The 26,056-nt window shown below is 37.2% G+C and overlaps 1 protein-coding gene across 1 annotated transcript in view; it reads right to left on the reverse strand.

The window, feature by feature from the left end:
- Positions 1-1,221: 1,221 nt before the first annotated feature.
- Positions 1,222-26,056, reverse strand: part of COMMD10 (COMM domain containing 10) — a 107,714-nt gene continuing 82,879 nt past the window's right edge. Inside the window, exons 6-7 of the mRNA XM_027709424.1 lie at positions 6,982-7,041; positions 1,222-6,344 (exon numbers count right to left, since the gene is read on the reverse strand). Of these exons, the coding sequence (XP_027565225.1) occupies positions 6,306-6,344; positions 6,982-7,041 (99 nt within the window). The 3' untranslated portion in view covers positions 1,222-6,305. The remainder of the gene's footprint in view (positions 6,345-6,981; positions 7,042-26,056) is intronic.

Raw genomic sequence — 26,056 nt, forward strand, 5'->3', positions numbered from 1 at the left:
CTGCCATTCATCCTGTCAGAGACAGTGAGTGAGCACGGCTCCAAAGGTATCGGCTCACACTTATAGGTTTGTTTTTTTCTACATTTATCTGATGTACTTCACTTCTGTTGCCCTAAATCACATTCTGAGGATATTTTAGCTTGCTGCAATCCATAAGAACGATGTGGAGAACCAGTGATAATTTTATTCATGTAGGCAGTTTGGCTGTGAAGAAGATACTGTATCATTCATAGGTTGAATTCAGAGTTTGCTACAGAAATGGCCAAACAGTTAATAATTCCTGTGAAAGGGAATGTCCTGAAAGGCTGGTCTTGTACTACCTCTCTTCTCATATAGATCTCTTCTGGCCCTTTCTCAAAGTGAGTTTCAAACCTGGGGTGACAGGAAAACCTCAACAAAAGCTTTACCCTACCTAGAACTGTACCGACCGCTGGCCTAAGAGAGGAGAAGGGGTCCTCTTGGGAGCAGAGATGAAGCAGGAGAGGAGAAAGGTCCCTTTTTGTTCTTGAGGTCTGTGATGCCTCTCTCTGGGCTGTGAATGAGCTGGAAGTGGCAGGACCTCATTCCTTACATGAAGGAGATCTGAGCAGAAGTGCTGCTTGTCATGAATATTCTCACTCCTTCCAGAGTGAAGAGCTAAACTAAAAACACTTAGTCTGGGCTACATTTTTTCAATGCAGTCAGCGTTTCTGACCTTTTCCTGAAGCACTGTTGTTCAGGAAGGAGGCAGAGCTCAGCTAACTGGCAGTCTGAGGTTCAAATTGTCTCATACCCTACCCAGTGCTCAACCGGAGGAGTGCATGGAACAGGAGATACACAAAGCAGCATATCTTAACATTCTGGAAGCAGAAAAACAAACAAATATGTGATGGAAAAAGTGCAGCATTCTCATGCTGCCCATGAAATGCAATTTAGTAAAGCTGCCCTACTGTTGAAACTATGAAGGGGAACAGAAAGAAACGAAGTCAGATCACCTGTAGGCAGAGCTCTTCACATTAACCCTCACAGTATGAACCTTCCAACACAGTGCAGATGTGAGGAATCTTGTTAGCACTGACCAGGGAGTGCTGCTTCTTCCTCCCTTCATTTGTCCTGAGGGACAGAGGGTTTATTCCCAAAAAATCTGCTGCTCCAGTGTGTACAATCCCCTAACTAGTTTTTAACACTACAGAAGAGGCCAGCTGGACTCTGGATCTGCACAGCGATCTCAGAGACAGATACTACATTCATCCATATTTTATTGAATGTATGCTTTACATTACCATAGAGGGACAATTAACGTTTGACAGTCAAGACAAAAAGTTAAAAGTGCCCTAAAAAGGTGATCATCTTATCAGAACAGCTGGTCAAGACAGTTACGATTCCAAGATGTGTAGGAAGAACTGCCTTCCTATGATTTCAATAATTAGAGAAAACCTTGGATAACCATGAAAGATATTTTGACCTCAACAGAGAAGGAACTAATCTTGTCAGTGAGAGGGACAAGTCATTCCTGATACATAGCTGAACACAGCTGAACAGCATCTGATTTGTAAGAGACCAATATCTTTTTAACTCTTTTTATCTCTTGAGAAACAAAATAATGAAGGAAACACTTCATTTTAGTTAAAATCGCAGCATATAATTTGGTCTGATCAACACAATTATGAAGGGCAAGGGAAGGTCCAACAAAACTGATTAATTACTATGAAAATTAGAAATCAATTTATGTAAGCGTTGCAGATAAAAGCATCTTATTAGTTTATCTTACTGAGACACCATCAACAGCACATCAGACAGCAGCACTGTGGTTCATCCACCTACACAAAATCACTGTTACTCAGATGGCCAGTTTATCTGCTCCAAAGAAAAGGAACTTACACAGTGGCTCAAAACACAGTTCATTTTCATCAGTCGAATAAGCTATAAAACGGTCACAAAATGGTATGATACTTATTCACTGGTCAGCAGGCATTATTAAGCTCTGCCATTATTTTATCATAATGTGAGTGAATTCCTAATCTTTGAAGATATGATATGCCAATACAGGCAAAAAATGAAATGTTACTGATGCTGTTGTAAATCAGAGAATGAGATGAACAAGTAAAATGAGATGAACAAGTGTAAAAGGGAGGTTATAGCATTTTATAACAATAACCACTTTTCTTCCTTTGACCAACGTAAGAATTAACATGTCAGTAAATTCTTTATACTTAGAAAGAATAAGATTTCAGAGTCCTTAAAATCAGACTGTAGGAAAGTAAGCTGGAGGTCTTTACTCAAAACTGATGTGTCAGTAAATCCAGGAATTAAAGGAGAATTTGAAAGCCTCCTCTGGAGACCCAAAACAGGTTTAGAAGTTAGTCAAAATTTGAGACAGCAAAGTTATATTTGTCTATCTAACTATATGTTTTATTTCAACAAAAATGGAATGCAAAAGCTTACAGACATTTCATACTTGGTTGAGAAACAGGAATTACATGTCTAAATCTGAACTGAGAAAGATAATGTAATGCATTTGTACTCAACCAGCATTAATGTGCTATTAGCGTTGGTTTTGCTCAGTGATGTGCAAATGGTTGCTCTTCATCAGTAATTTGGTATTTTAGAGGCAGTTCTCACACTTAGCCCCAGAACTCAAAGTCTTCATGTCAAAACAATACTGATGCTTGTTATACCCAAACCAAAAGATTTCCTTCCTTTGCCAATAGTCCATTTGAGGCAGATTTTGACATTATAGCTTTGAGAGAAGTACAGTCACAGAAAATACTGTCTTCGATGTCTGAACAAAGACGAATCAAATGTTTTTAAAGTGCACTGAAAGATCTGAAAGAAGATTCAGTAATTCTTACTCATTTCAATTTCCAGTTTTAGAGCTCAATAAATCTCTGCAAATATCTTCCTTCAACACTATCTGAAGCCTTGATAATTTCAATTCTGGATCATGTCCAAGAGATATTACAGACCAATACTTTGCTATGACCCTCAGCTGAAAAGAGCCTGGGATGTGTTCCTTTCCTTTACTGCAATAAAATCTCCAAAATACCTACAAGACTCACTTTTCAGACTATGTTTTACCAGAACACATAAGCAAAGCTTGAACACCTTCAGCATGCATGTACCTGTCTAGGCTCCCACACCAACCTGGTGTATTCAGTTCTGTATAGGCTACACACCTTCTTCCTCCCAGGGCCTGTTTTTCTTTCTGCCACCTCTAAGGTACAGCATTGGATCTAGTCCATGATGCAGGCAGATATCCCTATTTCCCCAGGCATCATCCAGACTGTGGCAGTCCTTGTTTTTCCTCTTGTTCCCTTATGCTTCTGGGTCGCTAGGACTTTATACAAACTAATCAGGGGCAGCTTCTCTCAGGGGAAGACTAAACTTCCCCTCTCCAGGTCCACTGAGGCCCAAAGAGCAGCAACCAGAATAAAAACCTTCTTTTTTGCAAGAACTAACAAAAACCTCCTAAATACTTCCATCTTTCACAGTTGGTCAATTTTCTCTCCTTATTCAGAACCACTTAAATAAGTGACAATGCTCTTCTCTAACACGGTACAGGTTATGTCCTTGCTACATAATAATGTACAACCCCAAAGCTTCCCATTACATAAAGAAAAGTCTCTCTAAACTAAATGTTTATTTCTCAGTGGTTCTTGACAAGATAACAACTGTACTTCTTATCATAAGGCTTTTGACAATACAAATTCAGTACAGCTAGTAAAAAAAGAAAAGGCAACCACTGCTAAAGAAATCATAAATCTCTTCAGCCATCTGCAAACAAGGATAAACACTAAATAATTTTTACAGAATTCTTGCAATCTTAGGCTTTTCCTTTCAACATTATTTTATCATTTTCAAATATTTATACTAAAGCTAGCTTTAAAATCTGGTTTTTTTGTTATCCCACATTTGGCTTTGATCTTGACCAACTTTGCACCAAGGCTGACACTTATGGGTTAGTTTGAAATACTAGATGTAGTTATACAACTGGCTAGTTTCCATAGTTAACTCTGGTTTACTTTGTTTCCCCTGTTTTTCTCCCACTCTTCCAGTCTTTAACATCTTTCTCTCACTTTGCTTAATGTTTTCCTTATATATATATTTTTGTCATCTTTTCCAGTGTTCCTCCTTTCTTCCTCATAGTTTTCCAACTCCCAAATTCCATCCTTGGGAATATCCATTTCTCTGTCCTCTCTTTCCTTTTTCCTGCACCCGATTTCTTCCTACTCTTCTTTGACTTCTTTTCTTCAGATGTGCCTGCTGATTTGTCCAATGCCTCATGCACTCCAAAATGGTCCAGCTCCTGCTCTGGGATTCATCACTCACTGCCTATACTCACAAATGTAACTTAAACCCCTCTCTCACATCATATAACACCTTAGGATGTCCTGTATTCACAAATGAAAGTCTACAACTCACTTCAGACTTGACTTCCAGAACATAAGCTCTGGAAACTCAGAGAAAAGGCTCTAGAGCAGTGTCCTAGCACAAGCCATACTGTCCCACAGGACCAGTAGAGAAGCCATAACTTTTGTGCCATGAAGAAAGGGACTTTCCTAACTACAAAGCACTGTTAATGTTTGCAGGTAGAGGGAATGGTGGGGATGTGCTCACCTGCAGACCCACACCAGTCTATGCAGCATGAGATGAACGAGCTGGCAAGCTGTTGTTGAATAGGTAGATTGAGGATGTGATGTCTGTAGGTGGGAGCATTGTATCTCCAGAAGACATAGCTCATTTGCCAGTGGCTTAAGACAAGATGTGATTTTAGCAGGTAATATTCTGCTGTGCAACAGTGACTCATTTGTTCTTTCCATCAGGGTAATAGTGTTACCATACCAGAGGGGTAGAATATCATTTGGCATTTCAGTTAAGAACCATGATAAGTATGTTTTTTGTCTTCAGTGCCCTTTACTCACACATAGGCTGTTAAAGACCTTACCTTCTAAATCTATTAACTCTCAGCTTAGACAATGTGTGCTAACCTCACAGTATTCTAGAGGTGACAGCACAATCCCTAACAAAGCAACAAAAAGGTACAAAACGACCCTCCAAAAGCAACAAAACTAGAAATCTGGCACAGGAGGACCTAAACACCAGGTATTCAAAACATACATTTTGGTTATACTTACAGCTACTGTCATGAGCAAACAAACCTAAAAAGGAAACTGTCTGGGTGAGTATCAACCATCACTGTTATAGGCATGAGAAAGAAAAAAGTCTTGTTCAGGGAAACCCTTAAAGGAAAAAAAGACAAGCCTAATGCCAAAGTTTTTTACTTCCTCTCACCTTCTATTAGCCCAGAGCCCAGAGCTGTATACTGTGCCCATTATCAAGGTGCAGCAATGAAGTTGCCTGTCAACAAATGGCAACAAACAAGAATTAAGACAACTTTTACCTTTCTCATGCTGCTCATGAATCATCCTGAAATAATGGAAGAAAATATGGCCTTTAATCATTGTACTTCATTTTTTCCTGTTCAATGTAAAAACAGAGGTAAAAACAGCATGAGGAAGGATCAATGTAGAGCTTTCTGAAATCTGACTGCCAGACTATTTCAGTGTTGTTATCTACTCTGAGATTTCTCCCCTCAGTTATACACCACACTACTTAGATTCCTTGGTGTGCATGCAGTTCTAAGAAGACATATTTATTCTCAGTGCCAAGAGTAAACCCTGAAATCAGAGACACTGCTGATTATTTCAAAGGAAAAAACTCTATCAAACTGAAAAACAACAAAAATAATGAAATGAAGTTACAACAGCCTAAAATAAACCAATTAATTTTTACATTTTGAATTTATTTTGACAAATCTGCAGCAAGCATTATCAACTGTGTGAATAACATTTAAAAAGAATAGAGATTTTAGATATTTTATTAGCGGTGTATTTTCTTACGACTTCTATATTTCTTTTATGTCTAAAAAATAGATTTTTACTCCTGGTCCCTCACTAGTATGCAAATTTCTACCAGAATCAAGTAACCCATAGAAAAGGATGAAAAAAAAAATTGAATTTCTGAAGCACATAGTATTCTGTTTAAGTTTGGGGTTGTTGGTTTTTGTTTTGTTTTGTTTTGTTTTTTCCACTGCAGGTAAAGCCATTTTTCACAATTGCTCAGCAAACAAGAGAAAGTCCATTAGAATCTTCAGACTGTTAACAAAGACTCTCGGCTAACAGTACTGGTCTAAAATGCAGATAAGCCATATAATTTTACAAGAAGCAACCCACTGAATCCTTCAGCAAACACAGCTTGGCAATCTATCTTCAATTCAAAATAATGAGGTGGCAGGAGTGTGATGGAGAAATAAGTCTTCAAAAACATCACGTAAGGGAATCCAGCTGTGCTTGTATAGTTTCCAGCTATTTAAAGGAACAAAAAGAGAGGAAAAAAACTCGACTCATAAAATGTTGTTTAGAAACATGCAAACAGAAATAAAACCACATTCCAGTATCTTCAACTATGCATACCAAATCTATTTGCATAGCAATATAAAAACTCTGTACTCGTGAATATTTGTTTTTACATGAAGCTATTACAATTCATTGCTGCAGTTTAAATATTCAAATTTTAAAAGAAACAGTTGTCTAAATACTGCCTCTTTTACATGCACAGATGTTTTGCTGTGAATTTCCAATGCATAATAACAAGGTAAAAAAAAATAGAGTTAATTTTGACTGGATTACGAGCCTGGCATCTCAACTGAAGATGTAACACAAAGATGCTGTTTCCAGAGAGATCCCCATTGTTAATCATCAGCTACTCCTCCTGATCTAACTGCAAGGTATGCTTACAACGACCCAAGCCCTGCCTATTCCAAATCTGAATGCGCAGGCTCTTTTTGAAAATGCTTTATGTGATCAAACAAATCCAACAGCCTTAATTTAAGCTGGATCCATTTTTTCTAGTTTTATTAGATTTAATTCATACAGGTAACACTTCCTGCTGAGCAGCCTAAGGTGCTTACAAAGAAACTATAGAATTGTAAAATCGACAGACCTTGTTATAGAACTCAAACAGCTCCTGATGGCTAAATTCTACAAACACTTTCTTCAGGTTCTGTAACGAAAAAAGAAGGAAGGAATAAGCATATTTTTTCATTTCTTTTTTGCATTAATTCCAGTAAGTCAGAGTATGAGATTAAGCTACATGAATGATGTTTGCAACAGTTAGCTTTCCATTCAATATGATGTCCCTCATACATGTATATTCCATTTCAGTGAAGAATCCAAGTCTCCTGCTACATCTTGTGAAGAATAGTAATAAAGTAATCTATGAAAAGGATTTAGTTACCTTATTTTTAAGTCAAACAAAAATGAAAGATTACATTTGTCTTTCTTAGTAGTCGATCTAAGACTTGGTAAATACCATTACACAGTGACAAAGTTAGTAGTGTATTTGATTGAACTAGCACAGCTATTAATGTACTGCACCAGCACAGAGCTGCTACTTCTATTCATTAATCTAACAGTTCCCATCTGAGCATGCTGACACTGCTATAGGCATCTCTGCACAGATTCAGCCCAAGTTAACAATTAAGACAACAGCTTCAAAGCAGTGCTTAAACACTAAAAAACCCCACAAAATAACACAACTGATGAATATGTGGATAAAACAGATGGTGGTAATAATCCTCTGCATGCATGTGCTGATGTCTGTGGAGATGGAGGTTAAATTATAACTTCTGTCCTGCTTAACTTGCTGGCAGTAACAGGAAGTTTAATGCCTGCTACCTTCAATCACAGTGCAGACCTATCCAGACAGTTTCTAGCTTTATTCCTTGTACTTCACTTTGTGACTTTATTTCCTTAAAAGTAAATTTCTATTTCTGCACATTCTCTTTGTTGTTGCTAGACTTTTCAAGGCTTGGAGGCATTCCTGAACATAAGAGCTGCACTTCCATGAACGCTAACAAGGCTCTGTGAAAGCTCAATCTGTGGACACCCCTACTCACAAAATATTGCCAGCTGAAATAATGTACATACACTACTTTGGTTTAACTGGTACCAACTTCACATACCACTCAGGTCAGTGCAAAAACGCTTGTTTATCAATTCAGCTTAAATGAGCAAGGATACTTTCACATACAGACAAGGCCAGTTTCTGTGTACTCATAGCAATGCAAGTCTCAAGTTATGCCAAACAATGTCACTGAATTTGGCGCACCAAATGCACAAGACCCGTAGAAGCCCTGGGAACACAGTATAGGTACTGCCTGGTGTCTGCTCCTCAAAAGGAGCTGTAAGAGACACAGGAAAGGGATAAAATGACTGGGGCCAGCCTGTCTGGTGCAATTCCTCCTTCTTGCTCTGCAGAAAGAAGGATCCCTTCCAACAATTTCGGGAAGGGTACAAAAGCCTAGAAAAGCACCAGTGATTTGCATGAGAGACCAATCTTTTCCCTCTGGGAAGGAACAATGCAATTCTGTGAATCGTACGGTGAATACAAAATAAAACTACCAGGACAGCAGTTCTCTTTGCCATGACTCCAGCTGGTCCTTCCTCCAAAGAGCATAATGCCGTGACAGGGAAGTAAAAGCATTTTTAAAGGCTTTCTAACAGCTAAGAAACAAAAAGAAAGCAAACAAGGGGTTTCTTCAGGAAAGAAAGGGTGTAGAGGAAAGAAGAAAGATACACTAATAGCAAAGGGCTCTACCATTTCAGCCAGGATGTTTGTTTGGCATTTGCCTTTCTAGAAGGGGTTTGGTGCTTGAATGGAAGGAAGCAAAACCGCAGAGAGGACGTTCAGAACAAAAGGCAGATATCATATATCTTAAAAGCTTATCAGTCACAATTAATAGGGTCATCTCTTGCATGCTTTCTGGCAGAAGAGTCCGCTGGATTTTGATCCGACAGTTTAGCAATGCCTCCAGAGAGGGGCAGAGGAAGACCTCTGACCACCAGATATTTCTCCGAGCTCTTTGTTTCATTCAAGACAGGCATCTTCTGTTACTACTTTTGATCAGGAAACACAATCAACTTCTCTCGCTCTCTCACACACACACACAAAAAAGAAATCGAAAAGCTTATCTGTCATATTTTCCTCTAACTACATTAATTACTGTTATTTAAAAGATAGGGCATGCAAACAAAAAAAAGTGTGGACATTTAAATTTAGATTCTTTTTGTACTAAAAAAACTCCACTATGTTTTATGAATAGGATGAAATCTCTTTTTCCATTATTATTTAATAATTGTAGTCTGATAACTAAGACAAAATCTATCTTGGATTCTGGCAGGCAAATGTCTGTGGAGAGCTAAAAGAAAGCATGCCATGTCAGGCTATGTTTCTAACCTGTGGTGGAAAGGGAAGTATCAATGGGAGAGAGGATATAACAATCTTGTACAAAATCTGTTGGTTATCTGCACTTAATCATCTGCTAAAACACAATTGTGTGTAAAAACTTGGTACACCTACTATGTCAATTCAGCAGACAGCAGTGTCACAAAAAAACCCCATGAAGAAGTGTGGCATCAAATAAAAATATTATTTTTAAAATATTACATTTCTCATTAGCATGAATCCCTTAAGCAATGTGACAAATTATCATTGGTATGTAGTCAGAACTCCTATACAGACTATAAAAACATCATAACTAGCTCCTTACAAGAAAAAGCTATGTCTCAGCAGGGTGACAGCCCCCCATTTTCAGCTGAGATATCCATTATTCAATTACTTGCTTTATTCTGTGTGAACATAAACAACTGTAATTAAAACTATGTGCCACAGGACTAGGTTACCATCCAGTTCTTTAATTACTCAGTAAAATAGTCTTAAAAATTACTGTATAGATAGAATATTGCTAAAGCCCCCAGAGCAGGCAAATTCCTAATTTACTTGATGGAATCTTACTCAGATAAGTATACAAAATTACAAACCCCAATAATATTTCAACTGCAACTAAAACATAGGATAGAAAAAAAATCACTTTCAGCTTACTTACTTAATTAAATGTCACTGTGTGCAGACAGAGTCTCAACCTATTTATGAAAAATACACCTAACCTGACTTCTTTTATCTGCACATACAGGTTTTCAGATGTTGCCTCTGACCTAGTATGCGTTTCCCAGACATAAATAAGAAAACAGCAATTTGCTCCATGTCTAACTTCTTTCTTCTTTTTATCAAGTGTATAATTCTCTTTTCCCTTTTCCTGATAAATTTCTTCCCATTCTTCACCTTCACACTACTCTTTCTCTCATTTCTGGCATCTCATTTTCTCTTTGCTGTTATCATCTTCATGTGGAAGAAAACTAGATCGAGTAACCAGAAAACTAAACTGAATTCATTCCCATTGTCACACTCTGTAACTCCAATGTTTTTTCTAATTACATCCCAAATTCTGTCACTGTGGCAGTGTAAATCCTAGCTCCTACTTTTAAGAGTTTTAGCCTTGAGGATGACAGCTTCATAGTGTCAGAGAAACACAGCTGAAGCTGTTATTCTTATGAAGACAAAGAAATCTCTAAAGTACCAAATGTCCATTCTTTGGGCTGCTTTGAAAACATGGAGACAGGTTTTTTGTCAAACAGAATACCCGTGAACGGTGGCAGGGACTGCACTGGAGTGATACGCTCAGTGAGCACAGTTAAAGAGTATGTGCAACATCTTCAGCTAAATAAAGTTGCTGTTCAGTTCAATGTGTTCATCTTCTGTAAAACACGACAAAGCATTGCATTCACTACTGGAAAGGTCTGTGTGAATTTCAGGTCTCATCCAAGACAAATCTTTACATCACTCTGAATCCATTGCAAGGAATATGGTAATAAGTTTTCTGAAATGTGTGGTTTAACACATTTGGCCATCACATGGATCACTAGTGAATGTATTTTAAGTATTAACATTAAATTTTAGTGCTATTTTGCCTTTACATATCTAGATGAAATCTGATTTCATTCCATCTCTTCTCTCACCCCAGGGCTGTATCAATTTACAAATTACAGCCTCCTGAGAGCTGTGAAATTCTAATAAGTTTAACTGATTAGGGTTCTTTTCTCCCCTTAACTATCTTCTCACTTGCTGTTTGGTATCATTTTAAAAACATAACATCTTCATCAGTCTCTAAAACCAAATTTCCTTTGGGGTGTGGGAGGGGGGCAGGGAAGAGGAGGGAGAAATGAAAGGAAAATGAAGATAAAACCTTTGTGTTCCCAGTCAATATTAATATGCTATCCTATCAAAAATAGCCATTCTGAATGTATGGCTAATTCTACAAAATAGCCACAGTCATTTAATATGCACTTAGCTTACAACCACCAACAAACAATTAGGCAAATTGCTAGCTGAACATGATCATCAGCATAAAATGATCAAGATGCAAGTATACAAGATGCATAAGAGTCTCCAATTTCCCACTGCCTCAGCTAACCATTTCAAATATGAATACCTTCTTGCTGCAAAATGTTTCCGTAGAAACAAAAAATGTCTCCTTAAAATATTTCAGAAAGCAGGGGCAAATTCCTGGTTATAATTGAAGGATTCAGTATTGCTTTTGGGGCTTTGTTTGCTTGTTTTTGATTTGTCTCATTTTATGGTGGGGATATTTGTTTGTTTGTGGTTGGTTGTTGCTCCTTTTTTTTTTTTAATACAATGCTCTAGATGTTTCTATTTTCATGTACTACTGCAAAAAGTTTCATTACTAATGACAGAATTTTGCAACCTTGCATACTACACAGCTGTATTCCACACATTTAACTCCCCCAACCCAAGCATAAGGATAAAGTAATGCCCTAGAAGTTATAAATAAAAGGCAAACTTCTGGGTTTAAAGCTAAATTGAATATGAAAAACTGATATTGCTGTAATAGTTTTCAACTGCAAAGCTGTAACTACTTCAGTGATGTTGCAAAATAAATGCCAAGTATTCTGAAGCAAACAGGTGGAGGGACAGGCTGGCTTGTATATCTAAATGTCTGTTGATAATGATAATGTTCTATGACTAAGGACATGTAAAAAATCACAATATATTCAGAGAAGTTTGTTAATAATAACTACGTGAAATGACACATATACCAATCTTCATATTGTAATATAACCTTGAATACTATCTTGAGACACATCTCAATTAGGTTTGAGAGAACATTTTCACATTGGCTATCTATTCTCCAATTTGTTACTATTAGCCTTAAAATCTTGGATACAGATGATGTGGATAATTAAACTAATCAATTTATGGACAAATTAAGATACATTCATAAACAGACCCCCCTGTAGATTCTTGGTAGTCTACATTTCCTTCTGGAACTACCAGTTTCTGTGCTATATCAATTCAGACTTCCTTTAAATTTCCTTGGACCCTGGAGAACTGTGCATTCCCTTAGGACTTACAACCCTTTTTCCTTTTGTATCTCACAGAATTTATCAGAAAGTTTGAGGTGCTTGGTCAGTAAATGAATTGTAAGAGGAGCACACGCATTAAAACAGACCAGTATCTCATAAAAGCACACCTGTTCCTTAACTCTCTGCCACTAAGAGACAGCAGTTAAAATTTCTTCATATTTGTACAGCTGTTCATGGATGTAATTCACGAACAGGATTTGCTCAGGGATTCAGCAAAACACAGAGACTTATTTCTATTTGCAATACCAAATAATTATTTTTTTAGAGAAAAAAAATCATGTCTTATGACTGAATTACACGGTTTCCAAATGTCAGTGTGCAACTGCTATAAAAGAAAATATCTTTCATTCTAATCCCCTCTTTTCCTGATTGATACATTAACATTTAGTTTGTATATGTACTGCTGTATACCTTTAAAAGTTGAATTTCTTTTTCATATAACCTTAAGAACTTCAAATTCCCTGTGGATTTAGGGAGATCAAAATCTGCAGCATACTAAGGATGTCTTTCCCTCCCTTTGCAATCTTCTTGTAAGTTCCCTAACCAAAGCTCTGTGTTGATTTCTGAGGTCTAATCAATGTGTTACTGGAAATTGATGGTTTGGAGATACATACAGACAATTTTTAATCTTGCTCTAGCAGATACAGGATTATTTAAGCATGTTTTCATGGAAAGTGGCGAGAATGAATTTATTGCCCAGTCTGGTAGTAAGCTGACAGACTCTACAGGCATTTGGAGACCTACAGAAGACCTGACATACTTCCAAACAGGAACAAGAACTGTCAGTCATTACCATTTTCATTCCTCCTGTTCCCCTCTGCTCTCATGAAAATATCCATTACTGGCTGGCTGAACTGGTGCAAAACTACAGACAAGAAATGGGACATAACTACTAAGAAGACCACGTAGGCTGGGAACACCACATAGCATTAGAGACAGACAGCTCCCTTTCTTCATAGCAGGTAAGAAAAATGCTTTTAAAACTGAGAGAATTATCTGGGAAAAACCCAAAACTACAGTTTGCACCTCAGTACACCGAGTCAGAGTAAATATCATTTTGCTAAACAAAAGAGAGATAGAAAAGCAGGGGTTTTTCTCCCAGCAGCTGTATGCAGGTAAATGGTTCCTTTGCCTTCAGTGTCTAGGAATTTACATTCCTGTTAATGACATCATTAGGTTGGTTGGCCTTTTAATGATACTTTTGCATGCAAAACATCTCAAAACCAGAAATCTAGAGATGACAGTTGTCATAAAGACTATGTTAAATACACTTTTAAAAAAACATCAGTGGACAAATACGCTTTCTGGAGAAATGGGTGGTAAATGTGTATCAGGGCATGCCTATCACAAGACATATTTAAAAGCATGTCTTTTGTATTGATACTTACCTGTATGTTGCATGTACAGAAAATGGCTCAGAGAAGATCTACTGAAAGGCTGACTTCCTTCTAAGCCTATTCTGTATTTTGTATATACCTTCACATGCCCTTCCCTTCTTTGAAGACAATTATATACACAGCACAAGTTCATTATTGATTCCTTGCTACACTCCACATGGATTCAGTCATTAAAAGCATAAAGCACCTATCCGCACAAATGTGTCATTGTATTTTTGGTATTCAGTAGCAAAACATGCAGATATAATTTCCAAATACAGTATAACCAAGAAAACGTGTTTAAAAATTGTAAGTTTCATTCACTAATAGGCTGCCACAAAATCACTAAGAATGATTAATCAAAGGAACACAGCTTCTAATAAATAAAATTTTCATGTTTCATCTCTCACCTTATTTTGCAAATTCTACTCCCAAATTGTACTCCCAATACTGTAGAAAGCTCTCTGAAAAAGCAACCCCACTAAAAATTTTTAACAAATACACTCTTTCTTCCTATTAAATTTCCCTGTATCAAGTTTGAAAAAAAAAAGAGTCTGCGGGAAAGCATGTACACCATATTTATTGCATATTGCTTATCCAGTATATTGTCTGTAACTATCAGAATACAACTTTGTTCTTTAGAACTATACCAGAACTATACTGTGATGACGAATTTTATTCCTGAGAAGAAATTAAATTCTTGTCTTTCACATTTTGGTACACCTTATTTGGCACAGAACTTATGATATTTCAAAAATTAAGTTCAGGAACACTGCAAAGGAAACTAGGGAGTTGCAACTCTGTTTCATTTCTTTCCACTGTGGCTAGCATGTGAGTTCACACTTCCATTCTAAAGATAGCTCACATCAAGACTGGCACAGTAGTCTTACATTCACCTTGAATGATTAGGAATTAACTTTTCTTCTTATGCTTGTACACATAGATAACGTCTGCTGAAGAAACAGCCTAGCAAGTAAGTATGCTGGCACCAGAAATGCTTTCAAGCTTTTCTGACCTCTCATGTTCAGCAGATTTGGTCACAGCTACATTCATTTTTATGAAGTACATGTGAAAAAGATGTCACATAGCTATAGCTGTGAAATAGTTTCATTCCTGCACTCAGAAAATAATCAAATTCTAGGAAACTAATAGAACTGAGTGTAAATAGTAAGTGCAACATTAGCCTAGTATTGACATCCAAAATTTAAGATTATGGGCTTAAATGGCAAACATTGCAACTTGGGTGTGTATCTCAGAACAGTGAAGCTCAGCCTATAGCACTGAAAGCACACTGAGATGTATTTATATCTCAACACACAATGGACAAAACCTCCTCTAGCTCAGAGTGTTTTAGAGAGCTTCTCACAGTTTGCTTGCAGTTGATATAATTAACATGGAGTTGCAAATCCTTTATGTTCAAATCAGTTACACATCTTATGTTGGGTCTGAAGTAAGCCGGACTCGGAGGAAGCTTAAACTGTGATCCAAACTGCTCAGGAATCCACCCCTTCAGTCTCATCTAAAAGCCAGATAAAACCTCCTTTGTCTGAAGAAGAAACCTGGGTTGTTGTCATCTGCATCCACATTTAGAGCTACAGATCTGACAGGAATTTTGTATAGTGTAGTCATGCAGATGAGTAATATTTTAAGAAGGATTTATTTCTCCATTTAAGAATGGAGGAAGCTGGCATCTTTTTGCATTATTAGTTTCTACTGAGACTATCTGCTCAGTTCAATAAGATACTGCAATAACCCATTGTTTTACCACAAAAGGCCTTTCTTCACCACTGGAATACCTGAAAATATCTATTGTTTCTACTGAGGTACAAAAAAAGAGGCTGGAAAAAAGATCCCAGCAGCGAGAGGAAAGATCTAAGGAAGTGCAGATCCACATGAAATCAATGTAACAGACGTGAAAACACCCTTTCAAAAAATCTGCCTAAATATTTACAAAATGTCAAGATTAGATAATTTGTAAATTAGTTCTTTTTGTTTCAGATGGGTCACTCAGAGTATCAACAATTTGGACTTTGTTAGGCAGACAAGCAAAGATAAAATGTTGGGGTTTTTTTTTCTGTGCTAAAAAGGTGTTAGTGGCTGTCAGCAAGTATATCTCTGATCTCCACTGGGCAAATAATTCCATCAGCTAGCAACTGGGGTCTTGCACACAAATATCAGCTCCTGAAAGACTGGAAAGCCACTCAGGAAGGAGGGATGTTAACTAGCAGCCTAGTCCCAGGCAGGATCAAAGACAGACCTCTTAGGGAATAAGGTTGTTTGTAAAGTAATGTATATTTTATTCTTTTTATTTATTTATTATTAGGAAGTGACCTACTATTTTTACCGTACTCTAACAGCTGGCATATATCTACAGTTTCTGCTAAAATGCTCACATTTTACAAATAAGTGGTGGTATCTCTTCCTGGCCTAAGGCAACCCAGCAAAGCCTTGAACCAGGGCAACCTGTTTGGATCAAGGAAACACCAATGTTGGAGTGTGAACAAAATTACATTGCATCACCACCCTGACACAAGTAAACATCAGCATTTCTCAGGCAACATGACACAGTGCAAAACTGGAGGAGGTCATTAAAAACAAAGTTTCTCAAATGAGACAAATAAGCTTCTCCTTTTTACAAGGATTAAAAAAAGATTCTGCGGTCTTTTCTCATTATAACACCACAAAATTAAGAGGAATGTGGAAAAAACCACTTATTATGACACAGTCAAGCAACAACTTCTCTTTCTCAGTTTGTCACTAAAGGTTACACATGTTCTAATGATGCAAAAATTAGCTATTTTGGATTTAAGACAATGTAATTTCAGCTATGTTCCTTTATTACTTTTGCTGACTATTTAAAGCTTGATGCAGTTGTGTGGTGTGAATTCTCAGTGCCTGCTGAAAACTGGACAAAGTTAGGGTAAACAGGTTAGGATATTAAGAGTATCACATCTGGTGAGTGACAGAATTATCAGTTGAACACACACTAAAGGGAGATGCCATTAGATTCCAGGCATGAGAAAAGTTTTGTGTCTGTTGAAGAAAGTAATTCCAAAACCCTGCACAGAAGAATGAATTACTCAAACTGCAAACCAGTTGTTTTAATGAGAACAAATAGTCTATTGTGCTTGGGACCATTATTTTAAAAGAATTAAAGCACTATTGGGTAAGAGAATCAACTCTGTTTGGATTGTTTTGCCTATCTTGGAGATAAACAGATTGACTTGTTTGCAACCATAAACTAGCCAGAACTCTATGGTCAGACAAAGGCAGTATGGCATCAGAGACTGTCAAAGAATATGTAGATTTGACAGGTGGCAATCCAGCTCTCAAACTGATAAACACAGTACTTGTGTTTTTGTGGCATTGGCTGTGCTAAAGCTGAAGACTAGATATTAAAATCTAGTATGCTAGAACCCAGCCTGAGATTACAAGAGGAAGAATCAACTGAATAAACTGCATCACTGTGTCAGCAAGAACTTTAATAAATATTCAAAGTGAGTTTTTTTATTTGAACTAAAAGTTTCTCCACTAGTTGTTCATATTTATGTGTGCTGAAAATATTGAAATGTGAAAATAAACACATGGGAGGTCAAAAGCTGCAAGCCATTCAAAAATAGCTATCCTTAGTACAACAACGAATGAAGATCTGGAATACTGGAAATCCACAAAGACTTTTCACTCCTATTTGTTTTGGGAATAAAAACTTTCTCTTCTGGAATACACCCTTCAATATTCATACATCCAAGACAAGAGACTTCTCTTAAAACATATTACATCGTAAGAGGAAGAGAGCATTTACCTTCACTAACAAAACCACAGCCATCAGCCACAGAGCAGTGATTCTCCTCTACTCAGCACTCATGAGGCTTCATCTGAGACACTGCATCCAGTCCTCCATAGCCCCAGTACAGAACAGGTGTTCAGAAACTCAGGGGAGTTTAGCATCATCTGGATGGGTATCATCTGCATGCACCATATGTGAAGAGACACTAGAAGTTGGTTTGCTTAGTTTGGAACAGGGTTAAGAATGGGGTATCTAACTGCAGTCCTACATGTAATAATTTTAGAAATTAAAACATATATATGGGACAGGTGTTTTTAGTTTACTTTGTTAAATACTATAGATCTTATCTCTTTAGGGAGTTCACCTTATAACAAAGAATAATGTTTGGCAACAAATAATAACAATCCCTTTGCTGAAGAATTGACAAGGAATACAGTTTCAATCCATCCATGTGCATTCAATTTCTCCAAATGATTCTCACAGGGAGTTGACCCAGGTGAAATTCCTAGAAGTTGGCCACACCTTTTAGATGGCCACTGTTCTTCACTCTTAGAAGACCTAGATCTGGATGCACAAGTAATTTCAATAGATACTGACTGAAGAGCAGTGAGAGTAGGTAGAAAGATGATCTAGATAACTTGCTAGCAGGCCAGTAAAGTTCACAAGTGACGAGGCTATTGAATGGTCAGTCTCGGGATCCTTGCTGGCCTCTTGTTTATCAACACCAGTTTAAAAGTGCTGCAACTGGAGTTTGATTAAATACTTTTAAACAATGCTAAAGTATTCCAGCACAAATTTCAATAGCTCTGAAACTTTAAAAAGAATATAAAACATCCATAAAGATCAAGTATAGAACTGAATACCCAAAGGGTCAGGAGATCTTGGATAAAAAATTGCCACTTATTAATCAGTTACACCTCCAGACACCACCATTCAGAGCATCATGTAGCCATAGGGCTCTTGGTACAGAATCACAGTGCTATTGTCAGATAATACAAGGTGCTAGATTAGCTTCAGCAGTTAAAATGTGATTAATAGAAAGTCAATACATTAATTTTGCATTAGTGGATGCAGAGCCCATTCTCTCAGAATCTAAGACACCATAAAAACACAAGGCTGGCATAAACTCTGTATTAGTTGCATATATTTTAAATAATGTGACTGAATGGCTATCATGTACCCAACATTACAATTCATCTGTGAGCAATCCAGTAGTGCAGAGACACAGTATTAATGATTGTGAAATTGTGCCTCGACTCCATGGCATAAACTTAATTGTGAAACCATGGCATTAGACTTAATTTATTTCACAGCGAGGTACTGACTGGCTGTGAATTGAATTGAAAATGCTATTTACAGGCCAGTATGCGGCAATATTTCCAAGCAAACAAGAGACTGAAGAGGTGAAGATAAATATCAAAATGGGGCTGTAAATTACCTTGCTGAAAGCTCTTACCCCAAAACTGCCGGGAATATTTCACTACTCTGAAGCCATAACAAAAGGAATCTCATGTGGCATTATTCACAGGATAATAATAACAATGGTTACTGGAAAATCCTGTATTTTCTGTACTACTCTTTTATACAGCAGGGCATCATCTCCCGAATATTGTATTTTCCTGTATAATGATTTTGCTAACACTATTTTATGGAAACCAAGAAACACTAAACACACAGAGATTTACATTCAAAAACTACATGAACTAACGAAATTTTAAGGCATTTAACTTTAGTTACTTCATAAAATCCCAGCAACTCACTGCTTCTAGAAAAAGCTCCAAAATTTTTTCTAATTGAATGACTACAGTTGAAAGTGCAAAATAATGCAAGGATTTTAAAACAAAATATAACTTTGTCCCAAATTCTGTCTTCCAACCTGACCATGGTGGTTTAAATATGCAATGGCTTCATAGCCAAGAAAATGTGTGAAATCAATTGTGACTGGGGATTGCAAAGAAAGTAATTAATTCATGCAGATCAATCTAGAAATCAACATACACCTCGGAAAAGATAGATCTTAGGATCAAGAGCCTGCAACAGTGGCTGCTGTCAGCCCTCACGTCACTCTGTACTCTTAGAGCCAGAAGGAAAAGACAGTCCTTCTTTCACCATCTCTGTAATTCCCAATTAGATGATACCTGGGCTTTGATAGCAGCCTGTCTCTGTATTTCTAAACTACCATGTTGGCAGCTGTGCAAAATGAGGTAGGGAGTCTCAGTCATAACCCACAGCATGCAAAAAAAAAGCAATTAAAGTTCACATGTTTTACTGATCTGAACACTTAATCAGAGAGAAATAAAATACTGTGCAGGGTTTAGCTGGGGTAGTTAATTTTCTTCACAGTGGCTGGAATGGGGCTGTGTTTTGGATTGGTGCTGAACACAGGGTTGATAATACAGAAAGAGGTGTTTTTGTTTTTGTTGAGCAGTGCTTATACAGAGCCAAGGCCTTTTCTGCTTTTCATACTGCCAGGTTGGTGAGGAAACTGGGGGTGCATGGGAGGTTGGGAGGAGACACAGCCGGGACAGGTGACTCAAAATGACCAAAGGGACATTCCAGACCATATGACACTGTGTTCAGTATATAAAGTGGAGGGAAGAAAGAGGAAAGGGGGGACGTTTGGAGTGATGGCATTTGTCTTTCCAAGTCACCGTTACTGTGTGATGGGGCTCTGCTCTGCTGCAGAGGCTGAACACCTGCCTGCCTGCGGGAAGTAGTGAACTAATTTGTTTTGCTTTGTGTGTGTGGCCTTTCCTTTCCCTGTTAAACTGTCTTTATCTCAACCTACAAGTTTTCTGGCTTTCACCCTTCTGATTCTCTCTCCGATTCTGCTGGTGGAGGACTGGGTGAGTGGCTGCATGGGGCTTGGTGTTGGCTGGGGTGAAACCACGACTCTCATACAAAGAGGAAGCCAAGATTTAGTACAGGAAGTAAACACTGTTCTTCCATAGGAGTGGGCATGAAGAGAAGAGCTGGGCATGAAGAGAAGGGTAGCTTTATTATGTATTAGTGTTATGACCCGCCCCAGAAAAAGGGGAGAGGAGTAACCCAGGTTCTTATCAATAATTCCCTTGGGGTGGATTAGAGTGAAACAACACTGGATAATCGGTGTCTGAAGGTTTATTTCAACAATTTTGTATCAACAGGTATGCTAGCATTTTGGGTGTTGTCATATAACAATGTGACATAGAGATAACCTTGGGGGGGGGAGAAAATGCATAGGGGAGAGAAAGACAGGATAAGAAAAGATGAGAGTGGAAAAAACGTATATAGTCACTGCCTACTGGATCCAGCGATGCAACTTGGTAATCCTGAAAGAAATGGTCTCGATTCGCAGGCGGTGGGGGCGAAGAACAAAACCCAAACCCCCAAAGTCACCAGTCAATATATATACCCTCAGCATGCTTTTGCACCTTCCCCGAGGCGCGGAGTTGTTTCCATGGAGTAGTTTCACCGGCCATGCCATGAACCCCCAATATTTTTCCCACCTTTCATGATTGGCAATCATGGTGGTAGAGTTGAGGGGCATAGCAACAAAGCCCCCAACATTTTGGCGCAGAGTTCATGTGGAGGGCATGGTAAATTCGGCTCTTCCTGCCTTTTCAGGGCTTGACACCTTCAGCACTGGAGGGAGAGATGGGCCCAACTGCCCATCAGAGATATAATGCAAAAGTCAAAAGCCTGCAAAAGTCTCCTAGAATGCACAAATCATTAACCGTTTCAGTCTCTGACAATCAGAATTGCAAAATAACAATGTATAATATAGGAATGGTGGAACAGAGACCAACTATTCTTACAGCAAGAAATGTTTGTTGCTTTTTTTACTGAAAGGGACTGACAATGGCAGATACCATTATCCGATTTTTTTCTACCAGTGAAAAGGAATGTTGATGAACTAAGGTGACAGACCAGCATAAAGTCCATATATTAAAAAAATATACCTACAATCAGCTTATTCCTACTGAATAAGGATTTGACTAGAGTGCTTCACTAGTACCATAGAGAAATTTTTTTAAATGATATTTTAAAAAAAAGTTAAGTAGAAATGTTAGGTTTTGCAGTGACAAAAACTTTCTGCTCCATCAGTGCAATAAATTTATTTAATGCCTTCAACTAAGTAAACAAATTTCAAGAATCTCTCATTCACTTAATGTTAGGGTCTCAAAGTATGCCCAGTATTTTTGCCAGTATAGCTACTTTTCAGTGAACCACTGTGAAAGCTTTATTATTTGAGCTTTTTTTGTAGCTGCTCTTCAGTGAATTGCAGTGAACTTGTTATCTGGGCTTTTAAATCTATTTTTTTTTTGGGTCCCCAGTCAGTAAGCCTATCCATGTTATATCAGAAATGGTTCCTTCTGTACTACTGTTATCTAGTATTAAAGGAAAAGAAGTTGTCCTAAAAACTGTGGATAAATATATGCAGCATTCATGATTGAAATTCTTGTATTCTGTTCTTTAAAACATTTCTTTAAATTCAAGCTTTTTTGAATAAAAGGGAGGAAAAGGGCATCTGAAATAAGTAAACTAATTTTAGAGATAATTTTAAACAAAAATTAAATGTGCTCATGGCACTCTACACTTTATGTAAATGCTTAACATTAAATAATTTTATTATGGTCAAGATATATTTCAGTGGACAAAATGAAGGGAATGGAACAGGGTAAAAGTGTGAGATTTTAGTGTATGCGCTGAATTAAGACTACACCAGTGTAGACTAAAAGAGCTACAATGGTAAATGCAACTGTATAAAAATGTATATATATGAGCTTTCCAGCATGCCTGGGAATTTACAGCGATATACTACATTTATTTGCAGGTTTGTGTGTCATCTACAGCCTAGCATGAGATTAGACTGGCTATACAGCCTAATGCTTTCTTGATAAGTTTACCTAGCCATGGCTCCGATGTTCAGTTCTCAAACCTTTCACAGAAAGATGAAATGACTTGCAAATGCTTCTGCTGACTTCATTTTCCTCTTGATCCTCAACAGTAACAGATGAAGTTTTTTAAGTGGCACTTCTAAAAAGCTTGGGAGACTGTAAGAGTGGTAACTTGTCTCATACAAATTTTCCTACTGGCAGTTTTACATTTTTTATTGCGAGTAAAGTGCAAATTTGTATAAATGAGTGGTAAATTCAGTTTCCTCACGTTGTAGTGAACAGCCATAACAGCTTGACTCTTCAGATATTTTTATTTATTTTCAGTCCAGGCTTGGACATGTTTTGCATGAGAGATGATTTGAATTTCTATACTACCTAGGTTCTGCTTTCACACTCCAATAGAAATGTTAAATCACACAATGTAATATTTTCTTGTGGCTCTTCATATAATTCTTAAAAAAAGCCCCATGCCTACAATATGAGAAAATTTCTATCAAAAAACTAAGACTGAAGCCTCATTTGAAAATTACTTGCTCTTCAAAAAATCCAATTAATTAAGAAGCAGGTTTTAGGCAAATCCATCTGTCCATTCCAAAAGACAATTAATATCTTTGCCCAGAACATTAAATCTTACAAGGCCACAGAAGTATAGACACTTAATTCTATATTGTACCATCTTGCTAGAGGGAAAATGTAGAATAGCTCTTTTGTAAACTTTATTAAAAATGTATGAGATATTTTTTATTTTGTAAAATTTAATTTTTTAATCCATAACCCATAAATGTCACACAGACTAAAAACCAACATGCATTCTAAGCAAAGCAGATCAGAAGCAGGCAGCATATATTAATAACAATGGGGCTATTAGCACAGAATCAGAATGCCAGTCTTAACATGAGTAGGTCACGTGTCTGTAGAGCAAGTGGACTGACAATATGAATTTTCTCAATATGCAAATCTTTTGTCCCAAAAAACTTTCATGGCAATTGTGACACATGTATTTTATATGTCAGGAGAAAATAAATCAGTGTTTTCATCATAGAATCACAGACTGGCTTGTGTTGGAAGAGACCTTAAAGATCATATAGTTTCAACCCCTCTGCCAGGGGGCAAGGACACCACTCACTACATCAGATTGCTCAGGACCCCATCGAACCTGGCCTTGAACACTTCCAGAGATGGAAAGTGGAACAGAGGGATTTTCTGCTGCAATACCAGAAAACCACAGGCATATTTAAATTTGACTCTATTCTAATCCAAGGAGATCCCAAAGCCCTGGTCCCAAAGACCCTTAAAAACTTACTTCTAAAACTTGAAATCACCTCAACAGTCCAGAAAGAAACACCTTTTGTCATGCTCTGCTAACCATAACTTCAACTCCATTTATATTCAACCAATTTCAATCGGTACCCTTTCTTCAGACTCTCTCTTCTCCCTTCATGTGTTTGTAGGTAAGTATTTCAAACACTTTGGGATTGCTGCCAAAGGTACCCGAAATTGCCTCTTGTTTGGCAAGGGTGTCTGGCCTTCAAAAGTCATCAACCATTAATTTATTTTTCAAAATTCTAACTACAGTGTCAAAAGAACCCTTGCATGCATGTCTGTCTAACTGACGAAATAAACTTTGAAATATACTCTTTGTCACTACAATGTTTCTTTAGTGTTATAGGAATAGGTCCAACTGGCGCTTCAGTTTAATTCTACCTTAGAACACAAAACGTGATAAATTCCTAAGCAAGTCACACCATGGATCAAAACGTCACCAATTACGGAACAAAGATTTGGAATGACAAAGGTAGAGGAAATGAGTAGGCACAGCTTCCCTTAAAAGATAATTAGCTTTCCAGATTAAAAAAATATACAACATTTTCCGATTTCTTCTGTTTCACTGTGAACATTCTGAGACCAATTACTTTAAAGGTAGAGAACGAGCATCCCCATCAGACACCCTTCCAGATCCTAGCTGGATTTCTTAAGTCTCAACAGGTCCCTATTCATAAGCTTGTCCCATCTTTCCTTAAACTCAAGTAAAACATTTGCACCCACTTTTTGGGCAAGCCTTTCCAAGGGACTATTGCGTATGTGACCATACCAACACTTCAGATTCAATTAAAAACACATCTTGACATATCATCTCGGTTTATAAAGTTAGTATGAGTCGATGACAGCTGTATTGCTAATCTCAGTAAATGCTTTATGTCCATCTGTTAATTGTCATACTATTGTCAAATTGAGAGGAATATATTAAGATGCTACCTAAAGGCTATAGTACATTTCATCCACTCAGCTTTAGAAAGATGTATTTTATAATGCAATAATGAGGGATTTGCTTTAACTCCCAAGGCACCTTATCTCTCAGTTCAGGTTTTTTTCCATCTTCAGTCCAGTTTCTCTTTACTGAAGAATCTAATTTTCTCTCTACACACAGAACTCATGGTTTGCGAGTCTTTCAGTTCCTTTCAGAAAAAAAGAAGATGCTTAATTCCAGGAATGGGCAAAATATTACTCTGGAATGTGAATGAACTCTAGAAAAGCATGATTTCCTGCATTTAGTTGTTATCAATACAAAACTACTAAAAGTAAGAATCTACGTTGAGTCTGAAAAAAAAAATTTATTCTGAAAAAAATATTTTTTTATTATTATGATTGTTATGAAATTGCACTGGTAGTGAAATGATTAATGCTCATCATCAACCCTCTAGCAAACATGCATTCTTTTCTAAATTAATTTTTTTCAACACCTGGATAACTCCTTCAATTTTGCATTCCCATTCCTAAAGCTGAAACCTCCTTTTTTATAAAACAGTTTTTGTCCTTTAGAGTTAGGAATTCCAGAGCATTATATTATCTATAAGTAAACACAAAGTGCAATAATTGATTCAATTGCAGTTTCTTCAGAGTAAGTACATATTATTTCTCTTACACTTTGCAAATTTAAGGACCCAACGATTTATCTTTTTCCCAAATAATGGATATGTTAACTATTAATAAACTTATTATTATTAAATTTACAGTAAAAATAAAGTAGCAGCAGAACTACTACTAAAAATCATAATTGGACTGCAAAAAGGATGTAATTGATTTATTTTTCTGCTGCCAAAATGCCCACCCCATCTCTAGATATGAAATTATTCTTCCTGCCTTGTACAAACCCCTTATGCAAGGTGATCACTACAATTCATCTGCTTACTCTATTTATTTCATAAAAATGTAGTCTGTTGCTATACCGTAGAAAATTCCCAGCAACCTGCTTCCAATGCCTAAGTGTGTCTAAATACGCTTCAAGAGTTCGTGTGCCTTTAGGTGACTATTGTAAAAAAAATTTCCATCCAGACAAATCTGGTAACGACTTGCAATAGTTGCCAACTGTTTAACAGCTTATGTTAAAATAACAGCTCATTTCTGTGCCTTTGCAACTGGTTAAAGCTGTACAATACAGAAGAGTTCAGCTGACATACTTTTACCCACAGAGAGTAAACTGGGTAAGGTGAGGCAACTTCTCAAATCCACAAAGACTTCCAGGTAGAATGTAGATGGCTCATAACAGCTCAGCCTCTTCAAACCATTGCAAACTTGATATGCAACCACATGGTAGGAAGTACCATTACCAAGCCATCCCAAAATTGAATGTGCAGGAGATTTTCTTTCTTCTACCAAAATTTCAGAAAGAGCTTTTTTTCAATAATGAAGCAA

The sequence above is a fragment of the Neopelma chrysocephalum genome, unplaced genomic scaffold (assembly GCF_003984885.1).
Source record: "Neopelma chrysocephalum unplaced genomic scaffold, ASM398488v2 Primary Assembly neopelma1_96778, whole genome shotgun sequence".
Lineage (NCBI taxonomy): Eukaryota > Metazoa > Chordata > Aves > Passeriformes > Pipridae > Neopelma > Neopelma chrysocephalum.